Raw genomic sequence first — 18,577 nt, 5'->3', positions numbered from 1 at the left:
GTGTGAGTTTATTTCTGTAGATGGCATACTGAAATAAATAATGGGCCTTGTGGTGAGATTGTTCACTGGTTTCAAGGTTGACAATGAACTCTCAACATTCAACTAAAGCTCACTATTGGCTACAGATACAAGTTTAACACAGATTTACCTGTATCCGTGTAAATATTACAGTATAGCAGTTTTCAACTAAATGTTAAATAATGGGATGTGCTATATTATGTATTATTATTGTGTATTTTTGTGCATGATGCGTGTTTGTGGTCTTGTGTTGTCCTCTGCTGCTGGTAACATTGTAATTTCCTGCAAAGGATTAATAAAGTATCTTTAACTTTAACTTATTATATGCATTATGTATCTCTTTCATATGTAAATCTAATTCATTCTCATCAAAATGCTGTTTAGCTGCAACTGGTGCAGACCACAACACCTGACAGAAATAAATGCTAATGTCGCTGTGTGTGACTAACATTCCTTGATATTACATGAATAAAAATGCCATAAAAAATTTAGAAATTGATAATATGTTTGTTTCATTTATGGCTTATTGTGCCAGCCCGAAGTGACCAGACAACATTTGTGCAATTTCACCAGATCCATCTGAAATATTATTGTATATCCACTCAAAAATGGATAGATGATCTTGGCCAATAACTGCTTCCTCTCAGCTTCCAAAATTCAGTATGACCTGCTCTTTGGACTCTAGCACCAGAGGATTGGCTTTTTCCTCTTTTTTTTAATAAAAGTGTTCTCTGAAATCAATTCGATCCTCTATAGGGTGACCAAGGTGAAAGATATATTTATTCAGGGTCATTTAAACACAGATGTAACTTGTATTTGTGGGCGATTCCACCAAAAGAGTGCCATTTCTGTCCCCAGCATATTAAATGTATAAAAACATGTAATAATATAATATAAATTGCATTTAATTAATAAACAAAGCACCATACACATGAATCACAGTAGAAATTAAAGATATATAATTTTTAATTACTATAAAAAGGCTTTCAAAGCACTGAAACATAGCCTTTGTTGCATGTCCCCAGAGCCAAACGCTATAGTTTACCACAATGCATTATGAATAAAATCCTTCTAAAATCTCATTTTTTTTGCATATTAGTGTGACTTTATATTATATCTACACTTATATAACATTTTTTAAATTTAAACCTAATTATATTTTGGTTAAAATTCACATTTTAGTCCCGTCCCCAGGTTTTCACTCAGTGCTGTTACCCGGACACATTCTACACTCTAAAAGTTTTGGATCATTCCACCAGTGACATGTTCTGCTGGAAGTGACATCATTTAGGTCTTTTGAAAGTCATGGGAAGACCAAAATTAAATTCTGTAATTTATTTTTCCTGAAATTGAATGATATTGTAGCTATGTCAGGGTCCGTCACTCTTAAAACTCATTCCTGTTACCTAAATTATCTCTAGACAGTGTTTGTTGATATCAAAAGTAAAATATTCAGTTAAATCCTAAGAATGTGCTCTGTGTGCTCAAGCTGTTAGTATAGATGCTATTTGGCTAGATTTCACACAATTGCTGATTTTATGCAAAAAACTCATTGCTGTTACCCTCATTGCTGTTACTTTTTCTTCAAAAATGCAATTATAAAAGCAGCAATAAATTAAATAAAGTAGCCTGAGATTGACCAGTACTCATTTTGAATGAGTAAATGTGTATATTAAAAAATTCTATACTGAAATGGAATGAAAAATGAAGTTTAATTTTTAAGAGTTACAATGAGCAAATGGCACTCTTTTGGCGGAATGACCCTTGTGCATTCATCAAGATAATGTGGAAATCAGAGGCTGAACATGTAGGGGGACAACCCGTCACCACCAGAGGTAATTAAAGCCACTTAAGTCACATTAAGTCATGTCTGAAGTTCAGCAGCAGCACGTGAAGTAGTTTGCAGGGACAAAACAATGGTTACAGACGACCCTTCCCAGAAATACCACCCACACTGTCCTCAGGGGAACAGAGAAAGAGGACAAGTCCATATCATACTCTGTCAGTGTTGCATTCCATACAGTTCATCTCCCCTTCTAATTACATGTTTATGCACTGTGACTGCCGTATGCCGTACACAGCTTCCCCAGAAACAGCATTTCAATCTAAGTAACCGTTTACATTAAACCTCACACTGGCCAGATTTAGTTCAGGAGACATTAATTCTGTCACACCAAAAAAAAAAAAAAGTGATCTAAATGATATAAAGGCATGACTGCCTCACTGCGGTTACAGCCACTTTCATGGTGAGATGCAGCGCCATATCTGTAGTTTAGAAAGTTGTTAAATGTCGACTCCACCCCCCCACACTACTCTGTCATTTAATTCAAAGAGTTTACCAAAGGTGCCCACGGCTCATCTGCGGCTGTTGCAACGTTGGCAGTTTAAGTGATACGGCCAGAGGGAGGGGACGGCTTTTCCAAACCGCACATCTATTACATAGTCACTGCACCAATCAAGACTGTAGATTTAAGGTTGGGATACGTCCTTGTTGCTACGCAAGCAAAATCTATCTACATTCAACATTACATTCAAACATCAACCTTTTATTCCTTTAAGGAACCTTTTATTCCTTTATCATCTTGTACTTTATATCTGAACTCCCTTTCTGTAGATCTAAAAAGTTATTATTCTTATTTTGAAACAAATGTAGGGTTGCACTACATTCATTGAATTAGCTGATGTTTTTACTTATGTTACTGTTAAGCTGTGTACACACCAAAGCGACAATGTGCACCGTCAATGTGCAACATCCTGCGGAGGCGCACGCAGCTGGGAGACGTTCACTGCCTTCTCCAGGAACTGCGCGTTGATGATGGCTGTTTCCAGCGCTACCTGAGGCTCACTAGTGCTTTGTTGAAGCTGATTGGCTGTGGTGGACTGGTCGCTGAGTTTGAATATTTTAAATATATGCGACATGCTAGTCAGCTCCTGGAGCAACAAGTCACGCCCCTTTTGTTGCGGCCTCAAACGGGATGTCGCATCATGCCGTTGACTTTGTATGTAATTTCTTCACACAACAAGTAAAAGTCGCTTTTGGTGTGTATGCAGCTTCTGGCTGAGCATCACAAATATTCACTACAGAAAATATTGCTGTAAGTGTTGGATTTTGTGATCTTTAGACAGAGACAGACTCACTGCGTCTCACCATGTTCTATTGGTAAAGCTAAGCTAACTAGCTTGTGGCTGGAGATTTATATTTAGTGTCCAGTCCAGCCATGAGAGTGGTTTCCATGTTCTCATCTAAATCTCCAAGATAGCAGATGAGCGTTTTGCTTCGAACGTCTAATTATTCCTATCCAGCCACCATGTGAAGAGACCTCTGGTGACACAGTGAAGTGTCCAGAGTGCTACATTCTGACACATTTTGGTTGCTTATATGATGTAAATACCAAAGAGGGAAGTTAAAATGTGCTACTGCTGCACAAAAAGGCATGGTGAGACATTTTGGAAACAAACTTACCTAAACTGTGTATGGTTGCTTTTGTTTCACATTAAATTTTGTTGTGCACAAGATTTGTCTTGTATGTAAAGATTAATGTGGGTGACACAATATAGTTACTACTGTTGATCAAAGAGGCAATATGCAGGATTTTTAGCTTAACTACGCCACATTTTTACCTTAATTAAACAGCTCTGGAGTAATTGTGATGGTTTAATAAATTACATACAACTTGAGAATTGCTAATTTTTGTTAACAACAAAAAGTGACACAGGGCACCTTTAAAGTCACAGTGACACATTGACTTTCTACTGTAATGCCTTTCTGCACCAGCCAGCAGTCAAGTGCAGTTTTATGTGATAGCTGTGGTTAGCTAGCACACAAAATCGCATGTGGCTGAATTTATGAGTTCATGAGTCGTCAAAAATATTTTTATGTTTTACAGAGAAGACAGATTTTAATATAAACTTACTGAAAAAGCTTTTTTAAAACATTTATATCAAGAGAGATGAATAAACAGGATTTGAAAGGCTTTCTTTTTTTCACTTAACTGTCTCTCTGGCTTAATTTTACAACTGTTTTGTTTTCTTAATGATAAATCACAACCCACCAAGTAAGACCATCATAGAAGCTAATCTTTATAATGCATAAAGTAACAAACGCTTAGAAACTGTTTTAACACAGGTTAGCTGGTTGGTTTTATGTGTTTATGTGTTGCAACTTGCGAGAGAGAAAAAGAAAATATGAGAGAAATTTGATGAACAGAATTCTGAGCACTTTCCCTTAAATGTCTGTTGAATGACTGTAAATGTCTTGTAAATGTCTAAATTAACCATCATTACTACAAAAACCTTGAGACTCGATACCATAATATATGTATAGTTTCACAACTATATGTCATCAAAGGAATATATTAGGGGGCAATAGTTGTGATATGAGTCATGGTTAAACTGGGGGAAAAAAAACTTTTTTCTGTGAGAAAACAAGAAAATTATGATAATGGGATTTTTGCTGGGCTCTGTACCAAACAAGCATGTTTCCTTGCATCAGGAGAATATGAATAGTGGTCCTTTGGTGTCTTTGTAGCCCCACAATGTTTCATCTATGGAAGCACTGAAATGGCAGATCCTGTCATTTGGATATTGCAATTGAAATTACATCTTAATTGATTAATTGTTCAGCTCTGATAAATATCAATGCATCCGTCAGTGCTCCAAGCCGTTCTACTGCTCCCACTCTGCAGACCAGAGTCTCCTCACAGGACCAAGCAGTTGAAAACCTCACTTCTGCCTCCTGGTGTCTTAAAGCTGCACTGTGGGTCAATGCAGGTGACCACATGCCAGTTTCACAAAGTCACAAAGACAATATGCCTGGGATTATTATAAGAGGCTTTATGATGTGAAATTTAAATTTGTAAACCAATGGAATTGGTGGAAGGTTTAAGGGTGAACCTAAATTTGTGAACAATATATTTCAAACCCAGAATTTACAGATTAAAATGAAACCGTCCAGCATCTATTAAAAGCTGAGTCTCTTTTCAGATTTAACCAAAACTGAGGGAAAACAGCCATTTTGGTGTCTGTCCTCTACCACAGCCTCACTGTCTTTGGACCAGAGGAAAATATTGCCAGACTCACATAGTCTTTACTTTTCCAGGAAAACACCCGGTCACAAGCCTCTTTTAACTAACTAACAACAAAAAAAAAAACACCTATGTTTGAGCAGCTAAAATGGCTCAAAAAAGAAAGGAGAGACTGTTTAACGATCCTGACTCATCACTCAGAAAGTGCAAACAGTGATTAAGTTATCAGATGTAACACGGAATAAACAAGGTTAGTGTTAAAGATTTGCCACACATTGAACGACAGGTCACCGAAATAAGAGAAATCCAGAAATGAACTTGAAAATGTCACACAATAGGGAATCAGACAGGAATCCCCTCACTGCTGCAGACAGAGAGAACCACATCAAGAGAGAGAGTGGAGGGGGGGCATCACCCTGAAGTGGCATGCCTCCTGAGGACATGGCACCCATCATTAAAGATGACATCAGAGGAGGGAGTGGCCTTGGACATGAGGTAGACCCTTCAAGATGCTGGAAGAGTGGCTCAGTATAAATGCCTTGAGCCCAGTGCCCTGGGAAGCAGCAGCTGCCACTAAGACAGCAAGGCTCCGCAAACTAAAGGATATAGCAGCAAAGTCTCGGGACAGCAGCCTCCCGACCCCCCGACTGTTTCTTTGGAGCATAAACCTTCCCGGTAAGATGTTTTTTTTTTGTTTGTTTGTTTCTCTGACTCCAGGTCAGTGCAGTGGGGAACTTCCAGCTGCAGCCAAACTCTCACTGAGGGGTTGGTTGATGCTGGAGGGCTGCAGGAGTTACAAGTGTAATGAGCCATGTGCTCCTGCTGCGTTAACTCTGAGACAGAATCTTTCATTGTGTGAGAACTTTGCCCCAGAAAAAAACAAACACTTTTGCCAGAGTTTATATAGACAATTGTTATGCTAGATGTTCACTTCATTTAGAAATGACATTTATTTTTTCAACAATCGCCTAAATTAACTTGATGTGCCTGTTTAATGTGTGGGACAAGTCCTGCAGCATGTGTGCTCTGCCACTCACTCATTTATCATGCAAGGTCCTGGAATTCTGACTGACATTGGAGATAAAGACCAACACTTCTTCTCATATACTGATTTTTGTCTTTGCAGGTTTTGCTTCACAAGATGGACCTGAGGGTAACAAGTCTCGTCCTCGTCCTCCTAGCCCTGGCTGAGGCGACCCCTGATAGGTACTACCATGTGCCAAAAGTAACCAAGGCGCACTACCCCGTTAAGAGTCATGGTGAGTCACGCATAGACATTTCACACAAGAATGGTTTGTGTACAAACAAACAAGCTGCAGTCAATATAGATAAAGATAAGCAGGGACAGAATTAAAATCCTGCACATATTTATTTTTTGTATGATATTTAAGCTCCTACAGTACAGCACCAAGACAGTTCTTCAGCTCATATCACTGCAGGCAGCGTTCAGGGCTCATCAGCTTTGTAATCCATCAGTTTGTGCTTAAAGGTTAGATACAAATACAAATACAAACAATTTAAACTGCAAAAACTAAATTAGGTACACATCGACTGGAATTCATTGGACACAATCTGACAAATTTCTAATTATAATTATATTATTTATATATATACTGTATATATATGTTCTGTATATATACTGTATATATGCTGAAAAGCAACAGTATGTTCCAAAAATGTTTAAAAACTGGAGAGTTAGAGCCTGCAACTGAATGTAACTTTGTGTTTTTTGTTGTTGTTTTTTTAAATAAGCCATGCACACAGACTCCTACTGTGACACATTCAAATGAAATTACACCTGTAACTTAAATCACTAATCTGAATTCCTGTCATCACCCTCACCATCATCATCACAACCCCTTTGACCTTTTGCTAAATTTTACTCAAATGCAGCTTGGCAACACCCTCCTTCATTAAGTGTAATCAAGGTGCTCGCCCAGCGGTCCGGTGCTGCGTCTCGTTGGTTGAGAGCAAAAGGCCATGGTTGAAGTGTCGAACTGCTGTGAATGTGTAGATCTGTATGTAACTGTGAGGTGGGGTATAGCTCTAAAAGAGCACTTGTGCTCGAGATAAGTAATAGTTTTCAATGCGTAATAGGAGAAAACCCAAAGCAGTGGCGATGGTGTAACCACCAGGATGATGCATGAGATTGTGTTTAAATAGTTGAGCTGAGAATTTATTTCCCTAGTTTTGTTTTTGAGGGTTTCTGATGTGGTTTGAATATGAGCCTCCACATAAAAATAGAGCAGAAAATCGTCAATGAGAACTCAAATTTGTCAGATCTCCAAAACAGATGTTGTTACCACGTTGCAGAAGGCACGCCCTGACAAACTGCTTTGTGGTATTAAAATCTCACCACACAATAAGAATTAAAAAAAAAAAAACACAGACTGCGGAGAAATGCTCTGTCAAGTTCAGACAGTAAACACGACAAACCACAGCAAATTTACTGGAACGTCACTCGGCAGTCAAGATAGTAAAGCTGCTTTTTTTCCTAAATAAAGACAGCAAAAGAAAATGACTCACAAACAACATAAACTGAGAAAAGATGATGGCAGTAAACCAATTCTAAGTGCAATAAGTGCACGTGTAACCTTTGAATGTCAGCTCCTGGGTCAACGCCTGAGGACAACATCTTCACCTCCAGTTTGTGGTGTTCCTGGCTGCCACAAGGTCCAGTTCTGGCACAGAAATCCCCTGTAGGGTTTCAGGCACGGCCTTATGTGGTTTGAAAATTACAGCCTTTGACAAAGCATCTTCCTCCCTCCACACCATTTGAAAAGAGAGGTCAACACTACAACATTTGTCTCTGAGATTCGGTCACACTTGGCAATAACACATCCAGAATTATAATGCATGAAGGAATGTGACAGCACAGATGCTGTTTGTGTATGGCTCAAAAATTAAGATAGTTCCTGTACTCTTATTATACATATTTTTATTGCAATACCAAAGTCCTACCTATGTTCCTAATATAGCTACCAATGTTTCAGTAGTCTCAAACATACATTTTCTAAGATTGTGACTAAACATAAAATTAAGTTAAGTTTATATCACATTTGGACAACATAAAGAACTGAGGCTAACTAGCAAAATGTATGGTTCATCTCACAAGTTGCACTTCATAAATGACATGAAAAATCATCTCGTCTGAGTTTTTTTTTAAAAGACAGAAAAAAATGTCTCAAATGTCAAATGTTGGTTTTTCCTTATGTTGACTTTAGTGATACAGAATACTGAGCAATAACCTCCAGTAAAATAACAATTTGACTTTGCATGCCAGTTTAGTGCAAACCCATGCATTCATCTGACCTTGCCCTAAAACTCTATGCTATGTGGCAGGAAATGCATCAAGATGATGTTGAAAACTTGCAGACCACTAACTATACATTCACAGCCATGGGCAGTGCAGGAAATTAAAGGGTGCAGCACAGTGTGGGCAAATTGACCTGAAATGTACAGAAGCTAGTGTACTCGGTCTCATGCCAGTAGATGTAAGCTTGGTGAAATCATCACCTCAGACAAATGGTGCTGGAAGGACTATACTGTGGAGACAAAAAGGGAGTACAGTATTCTCAACCCACTCACGAGTGGTGTTTTAAGGTAGTTTTTTGTCTAATCTATAGAGTACCAGTCTTTGGGTAATTCAAGGATTGTAGCGGCATATCATGTAAAGTATTGAAAAGGCACAAGGAGTCAGAGAATGTGGAGAAAGTGGTTCAAAATGTCATTTGTTGATCATATGCACACCACCCCCTTGTTGTATGCCTCTTATGTATTTTCCAAAATCATGTATACCATCATGTGGATGTGCTATTTTTTATCAAAGCTCATGAGACAAACTGACAGTGATCTTACAAAGATACTTGTTACATAATCTGTGCATCATGTTACTGAAATAATCAACGTGTATCTGTGTTCCTGTATTCCCTTAGCTGTTGCAGGCGAACAAGGTCCTCAAGGTCCTCCAGGTGAACCAGGCCCAATGGGACCACCTGGAGCTCCTGGAAAGAGTGGTGTAGGACATCAAGGACCACCAGGACCACCTGGATCTCCTGGACCTGCTGGCTACTCTCAAGCAGGTAAACCTGGGACCCCAGGTGGACCTGGAAAACCAGGTACCCCTGGCATCCCTGGTGACAGAGGTGCACCTGGCGCAACTGGAGCAATGGGGCCCAGGGGTTCACCTGGTTCACCTGGGTCACCTGGACCTGCGGGACTCACTTCTGTTGGAAAACCTGGACCAGGTGGCATTCCTGGAGCAATGGGGCACAGAGGAGAGCCTGGCCTTAAGGGACACCCTGGTATTCCTGGTATTCCTGGGAGCAAAGGAGAGAGAGGTATTGGGGTTCCTGGGGTTCAAGGAGCACCTGGCCAAGTCGGACCAATGGGTCCAAGTGGTATGCCTGGTAAACCTGGAGTCGGTAAACCTGGTGCCACTGGCTATCCTGGAGAACCTGGCAAGAGTGGTATGCCTGGAAGAGATGGTGCTCCTGGGGCAACGGGTATGCCAGGGCCAAAGGGTCACACTGGGGCTCCAGGCATTGGAGCATCAGGAAAACCAGGTCAGAATGGTACACCAGGTATGCCTGGACCTATGGGGGCTAAAGGTCCACAGGGTCCAGCTGGTCAGCCAGGCTCCCCTGGCATGCCAGGTGTTGGCAAAACAGGTGAACCTGGAATACCAGGCGGCAGAGGATCCCCAGGCTCTTCAGGAACCACTGGTCAAAAGGGAGAGCCAGGCCCAACTGGTTATACTGGTCAGCCCGGTGCCCCTGGTCCTATTGGCCCAGCTGGTCCACAGGGTGCAAGAGGCTTCCAAGGTGAGGGAGGCCCAGTAGGACCCAAAGGCGACATTGGTATGGTTGGTGCACCTGGCCCAAGGGGAACCAAAGGTGACCAAGGAGCTCAGGGTTTCACTGGAAAACCAGGTGTTCCTGGTGCAGTTGGTCCACAAGGACTTTCAGGTCATAATGGTCCTCAGGGTCAAAAGGGTTCTCAGGGCCACACTGGTTCCCCAGGAATCCCTGGTGGAAATGGTGCTCAAGGAGCAAAAGGACACCCAGGTCTGCCAGGATCACCAGGAAAAAGTGGCGAGAATGGAAGGCCAGGACCCATGGGACCAGTCGGAGCCCCCGGTCAATCCGGTCCCGCTGGACTTAAGGGCCATCCAGGTATGCCAGGCGCACCTGGCCCAGCTGGCTTAACAGCTAAGGGTGTTTCTGGTCCTCAAGGTCCACCTGGAATTCCAGGTGCAAGAGGAGCAGATGGTCTTCCTGGCCCCTCCGGCCCTCCTGGTGCCCCTGGCCCCCCAGGAGAGGTGATCTACCACCATGAAAAGAGCATGCCAATCAAGTCCCACGAGGTTGTGATGTCTCATGAGATGATGAAGGCCCCCATGTCTGCATTCAGTGCTGTGCTAACCACAGCCTACCCCCCAGCTGCAACTCCCATTCAGTTCAGCCAGGTTCTGTACAATGGGGAGCAGCATTATGACCCTCACAGTGGTGTGTTCACTTGCCAGATCCCAGGCCTCTACTATTTCAGCTATCACATCCATGTCAATGGTGCTAATGCATTGGTGGCCCTCTACAAAAATCAGGAACCAGTTGTTTTCACCTATGATGAGTACAACAAGGGCTTCCTGGATCAGATGTCAGGCAGTGCTGTTCTCATGCTGCATCCTGGTGACAGAGTCTATATCCAGGTCCCTGATGAGGAGAGTAATGGCATTTTTGCTGCAGAAAATGTTCACTGTGCTTTCTCTGGGTTCTTGATTGCCTCAACGTGATTTCACAAATCCAAATAAACCTCAAAGCCTTACAAACATTCAGCTACGCCGAGAAATTGATGACAAAATTCCAAATTGAGGCTGAAGATTAAAGAATAAGTATGGTTGTATTTTCTTTTTGCTAGTTTAACTGCCTCATTCAAATCTTGAAAAAGATTTCAAATTTCTAACAAATGATTTGACTAACAGAGGTATTAATGCTGAGTAAAATGTTAAAATATACGCTTCAAATAGATCAGGTTCCCCATTTCATCTTGTGTGTGCATTGGCAATTTTAAGAGACATTAAACCATATCATAAGATGTTTTAAGTGGTGCTCTACAACTGCCTGTAACATTTACAGCACGTCTTTTATTTGTGTTTGTTTTTATTGATGTCTGTTGTTTAAGAATTTTTTCCTGTAATATACATACAAAAGACACACAAAACTTTTGTACTATGTTATTGAAGATCAGCACATTCTCACAAGCACTGTGACCAGCAAAAAAAAAAGAAAAACACAGAACGAGAAATTCAAACTGCATTTTTTTTCCAAACTATGTCCCATTGGATGTCTTAAGTTATGTACCACTTGCTGACCAAAACACAGAATAAAAGTTCTAGTCTGAAAAAGAATATCTGTGTATTGTGTCTGTTCTTCCTTACAGTATGGGTCCTTGAAGCAGAGGCTTACCTTTGAATGCAGATGTGTTGTAATTGTGATCGATGGCAGCGACCATGTCTTTCCAAAAATCTGAATTCACCTCATTTCCTCGCTGTTCACACAAAGATAAAAAGTTACACTTTGACATGTTTTATTCACATGAATGTACCGTTAATATATAGACACGCAGTTCTTATTATATATTACCTTATGCAACATATCCACAACTCTTCCACAGAGAAGGGCCCCAGGTAGATCAAAGTAGTTATCATAGAAGTAGTAATTTGCTGCAAAGACCAAAACAAAAGATCACAATCTGCATGAAATCTAGTGAATGCATCCAGCTACAGGTACTGTATAGAGACACATATGAACATTATACCAGATCTTGTGAAGGAGGTATTGAGGCTATTGAAGTGCTTCCACTCCCTTTTTGGACCATAATGTTTGATGATCTCATCTGTACTGAGGTCATTGGTTCCATGTGTCGCTCTAATCAAGCAAGAAAAATAACTTGATATTATTATTTTTACATTAAATATCCATGAAAAACCATGCCAAGCTGCGCAAAGACAGTGAGGAGATGTTCGTGCAGGCTGATCAAATTGATTTCATGTAAAATGCATACCGCAGGACAGTTCCATCTTCAGCAAGCTTCACAAGGTTTCCTTCCTCCAGATCCACCACAAGACCCTTAAAACTAGAGACAAAAATCAGGGTGTATAAGTGACAAAAACTGCAGAACTGCAAGGTTTTGTAGGGTTCAGAGATGGTTACCCCTATATATGAAGAAATGAAACTGAAAATTATGACATATGTTCAGAAAATTACAATTTCCAATATATTATTATCAGAATTACAAAATAGCACCATCATGGCTGGCCTTGGTTAGAGGACAGAAGGGATAATTCAGGGGACAATTTACACCACTTATAACTTAAGAATAATAAGGGTCTCTTGTATATTAAACCCTCTGAATCATAGTTTGACATTTAGTCCTATAGTTCCCTCATTATCTCTTTGTTTCCTCGTTTCCACACGATGGAATGCAATGCAATCAAAGGATTGTATTGTTTGTATTTCATGAAAGTAGTATTCTTCTTATCCATGTAAGTTAAAGCAGATATCAGTGGAATGTTTTTGTTAATATAAGTCCTAAATAGTCCTATTTTCCGTCAGCAATCACTTACATGAAGTATTTCAGCCTAAACACGAGTCTCTCCGTCACTCTGCTCTGCTGTAACCCGAGGAGAAAATTTTCCTTGTGGGATACAAGTGTTATCCAATGAGGGGAGAGAACGGCATGAAGGGCTGTGTGTGCAGCCAAGGGATGCGCGTGAATGTGGTGATGTAGCACGAGGACCAATTGATGCCTGACAAGGGCGGGGGCTGCTAACTCATGGTGCGTTCAAGGAAACTCGTACTTTGTGTTTTTCCTTCCTGTGAAGTCATACCAGTTCGATCTGGTACGAGTTCACGGGTCGGAAGTTACGAGTGGCCGTTATAGGGAACTTTCACAGACAACAGGACGGTAAAAACACGAGCTACGGGTTACCTGGAACGCTACCAAGTCGTAGTTGTGACTTGAAGCTGTAACTTACGGTTTCAAAAGCCTGCCTTGAACACAGCATCAGCCGAAACGGCCGTGCCGATGATATCTGCTTTAAGTTTGTATTTTGTGCCCCTCTAGACTAATGCTGCTGCTGACTCACCAGAAATCCCAGGTAGCTGGGGTTAGGTTCAGCAAGTCCTTGTCATAGCCTTTATGCTCCACCAGATACCTGGCAAAGCTCTCATAAATGAGCTGCAAACACAAAGAGGAAACAATATCACTTACTGGAATGCGCAGAACAACAATGGAATGAGAGTACACAGGTTTTCCTTCATACCACTAACTACCGTTCTCCTGATCAGGACTGCTTCTGTGGTTAAAAGTTTGAAATCATCAGCTTTCTTCCAGTCCAATTTGCAACACAGTTGAGTTACACATTTACATCAAGAGTGTAGCTTTAATGCTGTCTTTGCTGATTTTTGGTATTACCTAATAGAGTGAATGCTTAAAGGAATAGTTCAACATTTTGGCAAATTGGCCCATTGCCATAATCGCTATAGTCATAGCAGTAGGTTCGTTACCTTTATTTGTCGGTGTAAGCTATTTTTAGAACAGAGGAGCGGAGCGGCAGGCTGCTCAGAGCTACGCTATGGAGGCTAAAGGAATTTCTTGGTTTCCCTCATCAAACTCATCAAATACAAAATCCCAAAATCCCAAAACTCCAAAACGCTTTCATGGACAAGTTGTGACCTGCACAATCACCACGCTATGAGATAGCTAATAATGGAACGTTACGAAACGGAGCCGTTTTCGAGGTAAATACAGGGTAAATACAGAGTCTGCTTGCTGAAAAACTGTCCCTGAACGCAACACGCATCAGCGGTTTTGCATGAATTTACCTCTAAAACAGCTCCGTCTTGTAACGTTCTGTTATTATCTCATAGCGTGGTGAATGTGCAGGTCAAAACTTGTCCACGACAGCCTTTTGGAGTTGTTGGGTTGAACCCAACTACTACGAACCTACTGCTATGACTATAGCGATTATGGCAATGGGCCAATTTGCCAAAATGTTGAACTATCCCTTTAAGGCATATTAGTAATATACGTAAGTTACTACAGTAATAAGAAAACAAGCCATTTTTGTTCAATATAATTATACATCCCTATTTATTGTACAAGAGCTGATCATGAATTGGTGAGATGAACTGTTGTGTCAAGCTGCCTGTCAGTGTCAAGTGAGTATGACGAGAAAAGTATTAACCACTGTGTGTAGGCCTATGTCACTCGAGGCATACTGGACATTGCACATAGAAATCTCATCAATTCCTAGTATTAAAAAAATCTGACTTGTGCAGCATTACTTTTAATCTTTCATTCTAATTCACTCATTACTGGGAAATTTGGCATTACAGAAAATGTCAGGATGAGTAAACATACTACATGTGACATGATGATGGAACAAGAGAATGCATAAATGAACTCCATGTCTGATAAGATCAAACAGACCATAATGATCAGTTAGGATTCAGTCACTCAGTGTCAAAAACCATCCAGTAATATGCTGAGAAGTGAGCGGAGACTGCCTCTGTCCTATTTGTGGTGAGTGGCTGGTGATTAGAGAAGCTGCTGGCTGCCAATAGGCCTCAGAGGATTTAAAGACATGTAGCTACCAGGCAGCATCACCGCCGACGTTCAACCTGTGAGTCACGCAGACTGACTGCAGCATCAGGAGCATCATCTCTCTCACACATACACACACACACACACATACACTGATGTAGCCTACACATTCAAACAAACTCATAGGATTTGTCACCGCATTTTATTCATACAGACGAGCCTGAGCTGACGAGTGACCGTTGAGGGGTATTGGCAGCTCCGAGCTATTTTTAATCCAGATGTGGTGCGGATCGAAGCGTCGGAGCTAGCTGCCTGCCTGCCTGCTGCGCTGCACACACACACACACACACACACACACACACACACACACACACATGCATCCATACGCAACCGCTCACCCTGGAGGTCTCCTTCAGATAGTAGCGGCAGAGCGTGTGGTCCAAGTCGAAGCCGATAACATCGCAGTCCGACAGGCTGAAGTATTCGCTCATTGTCGCTGAACTGCTGCGTTAGTGTACACACATAAACTTGAGCACGGCAGCACAACACCACCGATGAGTCAATGTCACTGACTGACGGCGCGGATGGTGACTGCGCTCTGTGGGGACGCTTCACTCACTCCTCGCGCACAGTCCCTCGAAAAGACAGCTCGCGGCCGGGGTCGTTCTTTCTCCTAAACCCCGAATCGCTAACCATTGGACGGTTAACGGTCAATAAGTTACCCCAGCGAAGCCACGAGATAAACTCCAGTGTGCCAGAAGAAGGCGGTAGAGAGGCGGCAGCAGCCAGAGTGCGGGAGGGAGCTGCACTGCTTCCGGGTGTGGGGGAGAAACCGTAGCGCACAGTGGATGTGCGCAGAATGAAAACGAAAGCGCATTCACATTTGAATGGACTGTGTCGAGGCCTGATGGAAGGTGAATATGAGCTGATGATGATGGACACAGGGCCCCGATTTACTTCCTTTCCTTACCTCTTGTCTACAGTGGAAACTGCACAATGTCTTCTTTTTTTTCATGGGCACTGTTAGAATATTGCTAAATTACCTGTTGCTATTTACACATTTTAAGTAGCTATCCTTGTCTTTTCTCTGCAGTTTTATTCCACTCAAGAAGGAAATATTTTAGATTACTTTTTATATTTTTGCACACAAAATCTAAAGGATCTTTAAAAAAACAACAACAACAACAAAAAAAACATGATGCTTTGGTAAATTGATTGGTGGTCCTGAGAGCTCAATGCAGCTGCAAATTAAACAACAACAAAACAAAGAAAAAAACAACCCATGCAAATTGACCAAACTTTGACATTCGCACAACACAACCAAAGTGTCTCAGCGGAACCGACTTAAAGCTACGAGGACTTTACATATTTTATGGACTGCACTTGTACAACACTGAAAAGTCAACATGCTTGACGTCCTGATCTTAGCCAGATATTTGAATTAATAAGTCTTTACAAGCACAACTGAAAAATTTAGCTGGCTACTTGATTAGTCGAGTGACAGAAATCTAAATGCCAACATTTTGGGTTAGGGTGCACCCTGGGGAAAGAGGTTCAACTCCAGCCAGACTATTCATGGCAAATCATTCCACTATTCTCTCCCTGTGTCACCTGCCTGTCTCTACTGGGACTATAAAGGCATAAAAGGCCCAACAAACAACTTGTAAAACAATTCATGCTATTACTTGATTCCAGCTTTTCAGAAGTGAGGATTTGCTGATTTATGTTAACCTTATAAAACCAGGCAACACATGTTTGGTTTTGGTGAGTTACAGCTCCGTACCTAGCCCTCTATTGCCCTCTAAAAGAATATAAGCCACATAAAATACAGAGTAGACAGAAATACCAATATTCCTGCTCTTCATCCTGTGCACAATCCCCATTCTGACCTTTAACAACACATGCAGTTAGCGCTCCACTCATTCACATTTTTTGAGATTGTCTGTTTCTCTCTGTGGAGTGTAGGCCTACACTTGTTCTTGCCATTAATCAATCATCTATATTATGACAACAGTAATATTGATGTGAAATGAAAATGAATGACTCCACTTTTATTTATAACATATTGGTTTGTAGCTATTTGCAGTATTTCTGTTATATGTTCTGGTACCTCGGCCATCAGTACTTGGGCCATGATCTTTATACTTTGTTATCATTCTGAGTTATCATCTCATAACAGTGACTTATTACTTAGCTACTACATAATAGATTCTTGACTGTCTTACTGATATTGACTCACATCACATTACTGTGACCATTACAGTGCTTCTAGTTCATCAGTCCTTTCCTTCCTCCCATAATGATCACACAGCATACTCATGAAAACATTAGGAAATAAATGAAAGAAAAACAATGAATCAGTCTTCTAAACCCAACCCATCATGAATCATCAGCTGTCTGTCTTGTTCTGTTGTTGTTCTAATAGCTTCTGTCCTACTAGCCTATTTCATGAATTACCGTTCACATATCAACTTTCCCTCTGAATACTTTTTTTTGCTATATATGTTACCACAAAATTTACATTTTCTCATTTGATTACTTTTGCTCTTTTCTTTCATTATTTTATCTAAACATGATACATTTTTATAAAAGAGATAGACCATATAGTGGCATTTGAGTGGTAGACTGTTGCCCATTAAAGGGATAGTTCAACATTTTGGCAAATTGGCCCATTGCCATAATCGCTATAGTCATAGCAGTAGGTTCATTACCTTTAATTGTAGGTGTAAGCTATTTTCAGTACGGCGGAGCGCAGCAGCTTGCTGCTCAGAGCTACGCTATGGAGGCTAACGGAATTTCTTGGTTTCCCTCATTAAACTCATCAAATTCAACATCCCAAAACTCCACAGCGCTTTTGTAGACAAGTTGTGACCTGCACAACCACCACGCTATGAGATAATGACGGAACGATACGAAACGGAGCCGTTTTCGAGGTAAATTCATACAAAACCGCTGATGCGCGTTGCGTTCAGGGACAGTTTTTCAGCAAGCAGTCTCCGTATTTACCCTGTATTTACCTCGAAAACGGCTCCGTTTCGTATCGTTCCGTCATTATCTCATAGCGTGGTGGTTGTGCAGGTCACAACTTGTCTACAAAAGCGCTGTGGAGTTTTGGGATGTTGAATTTGATGAGTTTAATGAGGGAAACCAAGAAATTCCGTTAGCCTCCATAGCGTAGCTCTGAGCAGCCAGCTGCTGCGCTCCGCCGTACTGAAAATAGCTTACACCTACAATTAAAGGTAATGAACCTACTGCTATGACTATAGCGATTATGGCAATGGGCCAATTTGCCAAAATGTTGAACTATCCCTTTAAGTTGGAAAAATTAGTTTTTCAGACATATTCCTCTTTTAAGGGCAACATACACTGTGTGTGTGTAGGTGTGTGTACATATTGGAGAATGAGAAACTTTACCAGTGTGTGTGAGGTTGTCTTGTCCTGGTGCTGTCTTCCTTTAAAAAAAAAAAACTTTATTATCATTAGATAATAGTATGAACAAGTGAGAGAAAAAAGAAAAAAAAAACGACAGACATTCCAAGACATGACAAAGGCACAAATCAAACGATATAAGGACAGTGATGATCAAATTATTTTGATAAATAATATACAATAGATAGCCTAAATAATATAAGAAATATAGGAATGATAAAATAAATAAGTGAATAAAATTAAATAGTAGTAGTAAATAAATACATTTATAGAAGTAAATAAGATTAAAAATAAATAAATAAACACAGGGAAAATTCAAATGACAGACAACTCCACTTAATGTAATTTGAATAAAATTCAATAGCTGATAAGCATTTTTTGTTTGGTACTGTCTTCCTGTATCGTCGCCAGAGGGCACGTGACGTCACCTGGGTGACGGCCTTCCCCATTCCTCAGCAGGTGCAGGTGATTGGCACACACAGGATCCTGAACCGTGAACT

General features: G+C 40.9%; 2 protein-coding genes across 2 annotated transcripts in view; one reads left to right on the top strand and one right to left on the bottom strand.

The window, feature by feature from the left end:
- Positions 1–15,470, bottom strand: part of nt5dc1 (5'-nucleotidase domain containing 1) — a 78,377-nt gene extending 62,907 nt beyond the window's left edge. The window contains exons 1-6 of the mRNA XM_085771499.1: positions 15,047–15,470; positions 13,189–13,280; positions 12,105–12,176; positions 11,859–11,968; positions 11,684–11,763; positions 11,507–11,588 (exon numbers count right to left, since the gene is read on the bottom strand). Of these exons, the coding sequence (XP_085627625.1) occupies positions 11,507–11,588; positions 11,684–11,763; positions 11,859–11,968; positions 12,105–12,176; positions 13,189–13,280; positions 15,047–15,139 (529 nt within the window). The 5' untranslated portion in view covers positions 15,140–15,470. The remainder of the gene's footprint in view (positions 1–11,506; positions 11,589–11,683; positions 11,764–11,858; positions 11,969–12,104; positions 12,177–13,188; positions 13,281–15,046) is intronic.
- Positions 5,524–11,448, top strand: col10a1b (collagen, type X, alpha 1b). Its single transcript, XM_085771498.1, has 3 exons — positions 5,524–5,717; positions 6,169–6,301; positions 8,978–11,448. Exons 2-3 carry the CDS (start codon positions 6,184–6,186, stop codon positions 10,831–10,833), a joined length of 1,974 nt encoding a protein of 657 aa, XP_085627624.1. The 5' UTR covers positions 5,524–5,717; positions 6,169–6,183; the 3' UTR covers positions 10,834–11,448.
- Positions 15,471–18,577: the final 3,107 nt, after the last annotated feature.

The sequence above is a fragment of the Trachurus japonicus genome, chromosome 24, assembly GCF_045865225.1.
Source record: "Trachurus japonicus isolate A0001 chromosome 24, Traja_1.0".
In the NCBI taxonomy this organism is placed as follows: domain Eukaryota; kingdom Metazoa; phylum Chordata; class Actinopteri; order Carangiformes; family Carangidae; genus Trachurus; species Trachurus japonicus.
This window is presented reverse-complemented; position numbering and strand designations above follow the sequence as displayed.

Bases quoted from the DNA above. Each gene is read 5' to 3' on its own strand.
- col10a1b (XM_085771498.1), top strand. From the start codon at position 6,184: ATGGACCTGAGGGTAACAAGTCTCGTCCTCGTCCTCCTAGCCCTGGCT. The intron at 6,302-8,977 runs GTGAGTCACGCA...GTATTCCCTTAG, and splicing joins CTACCCCGTTAAGAGTCATG to CTGTTGCAGGCGAACAAGGT.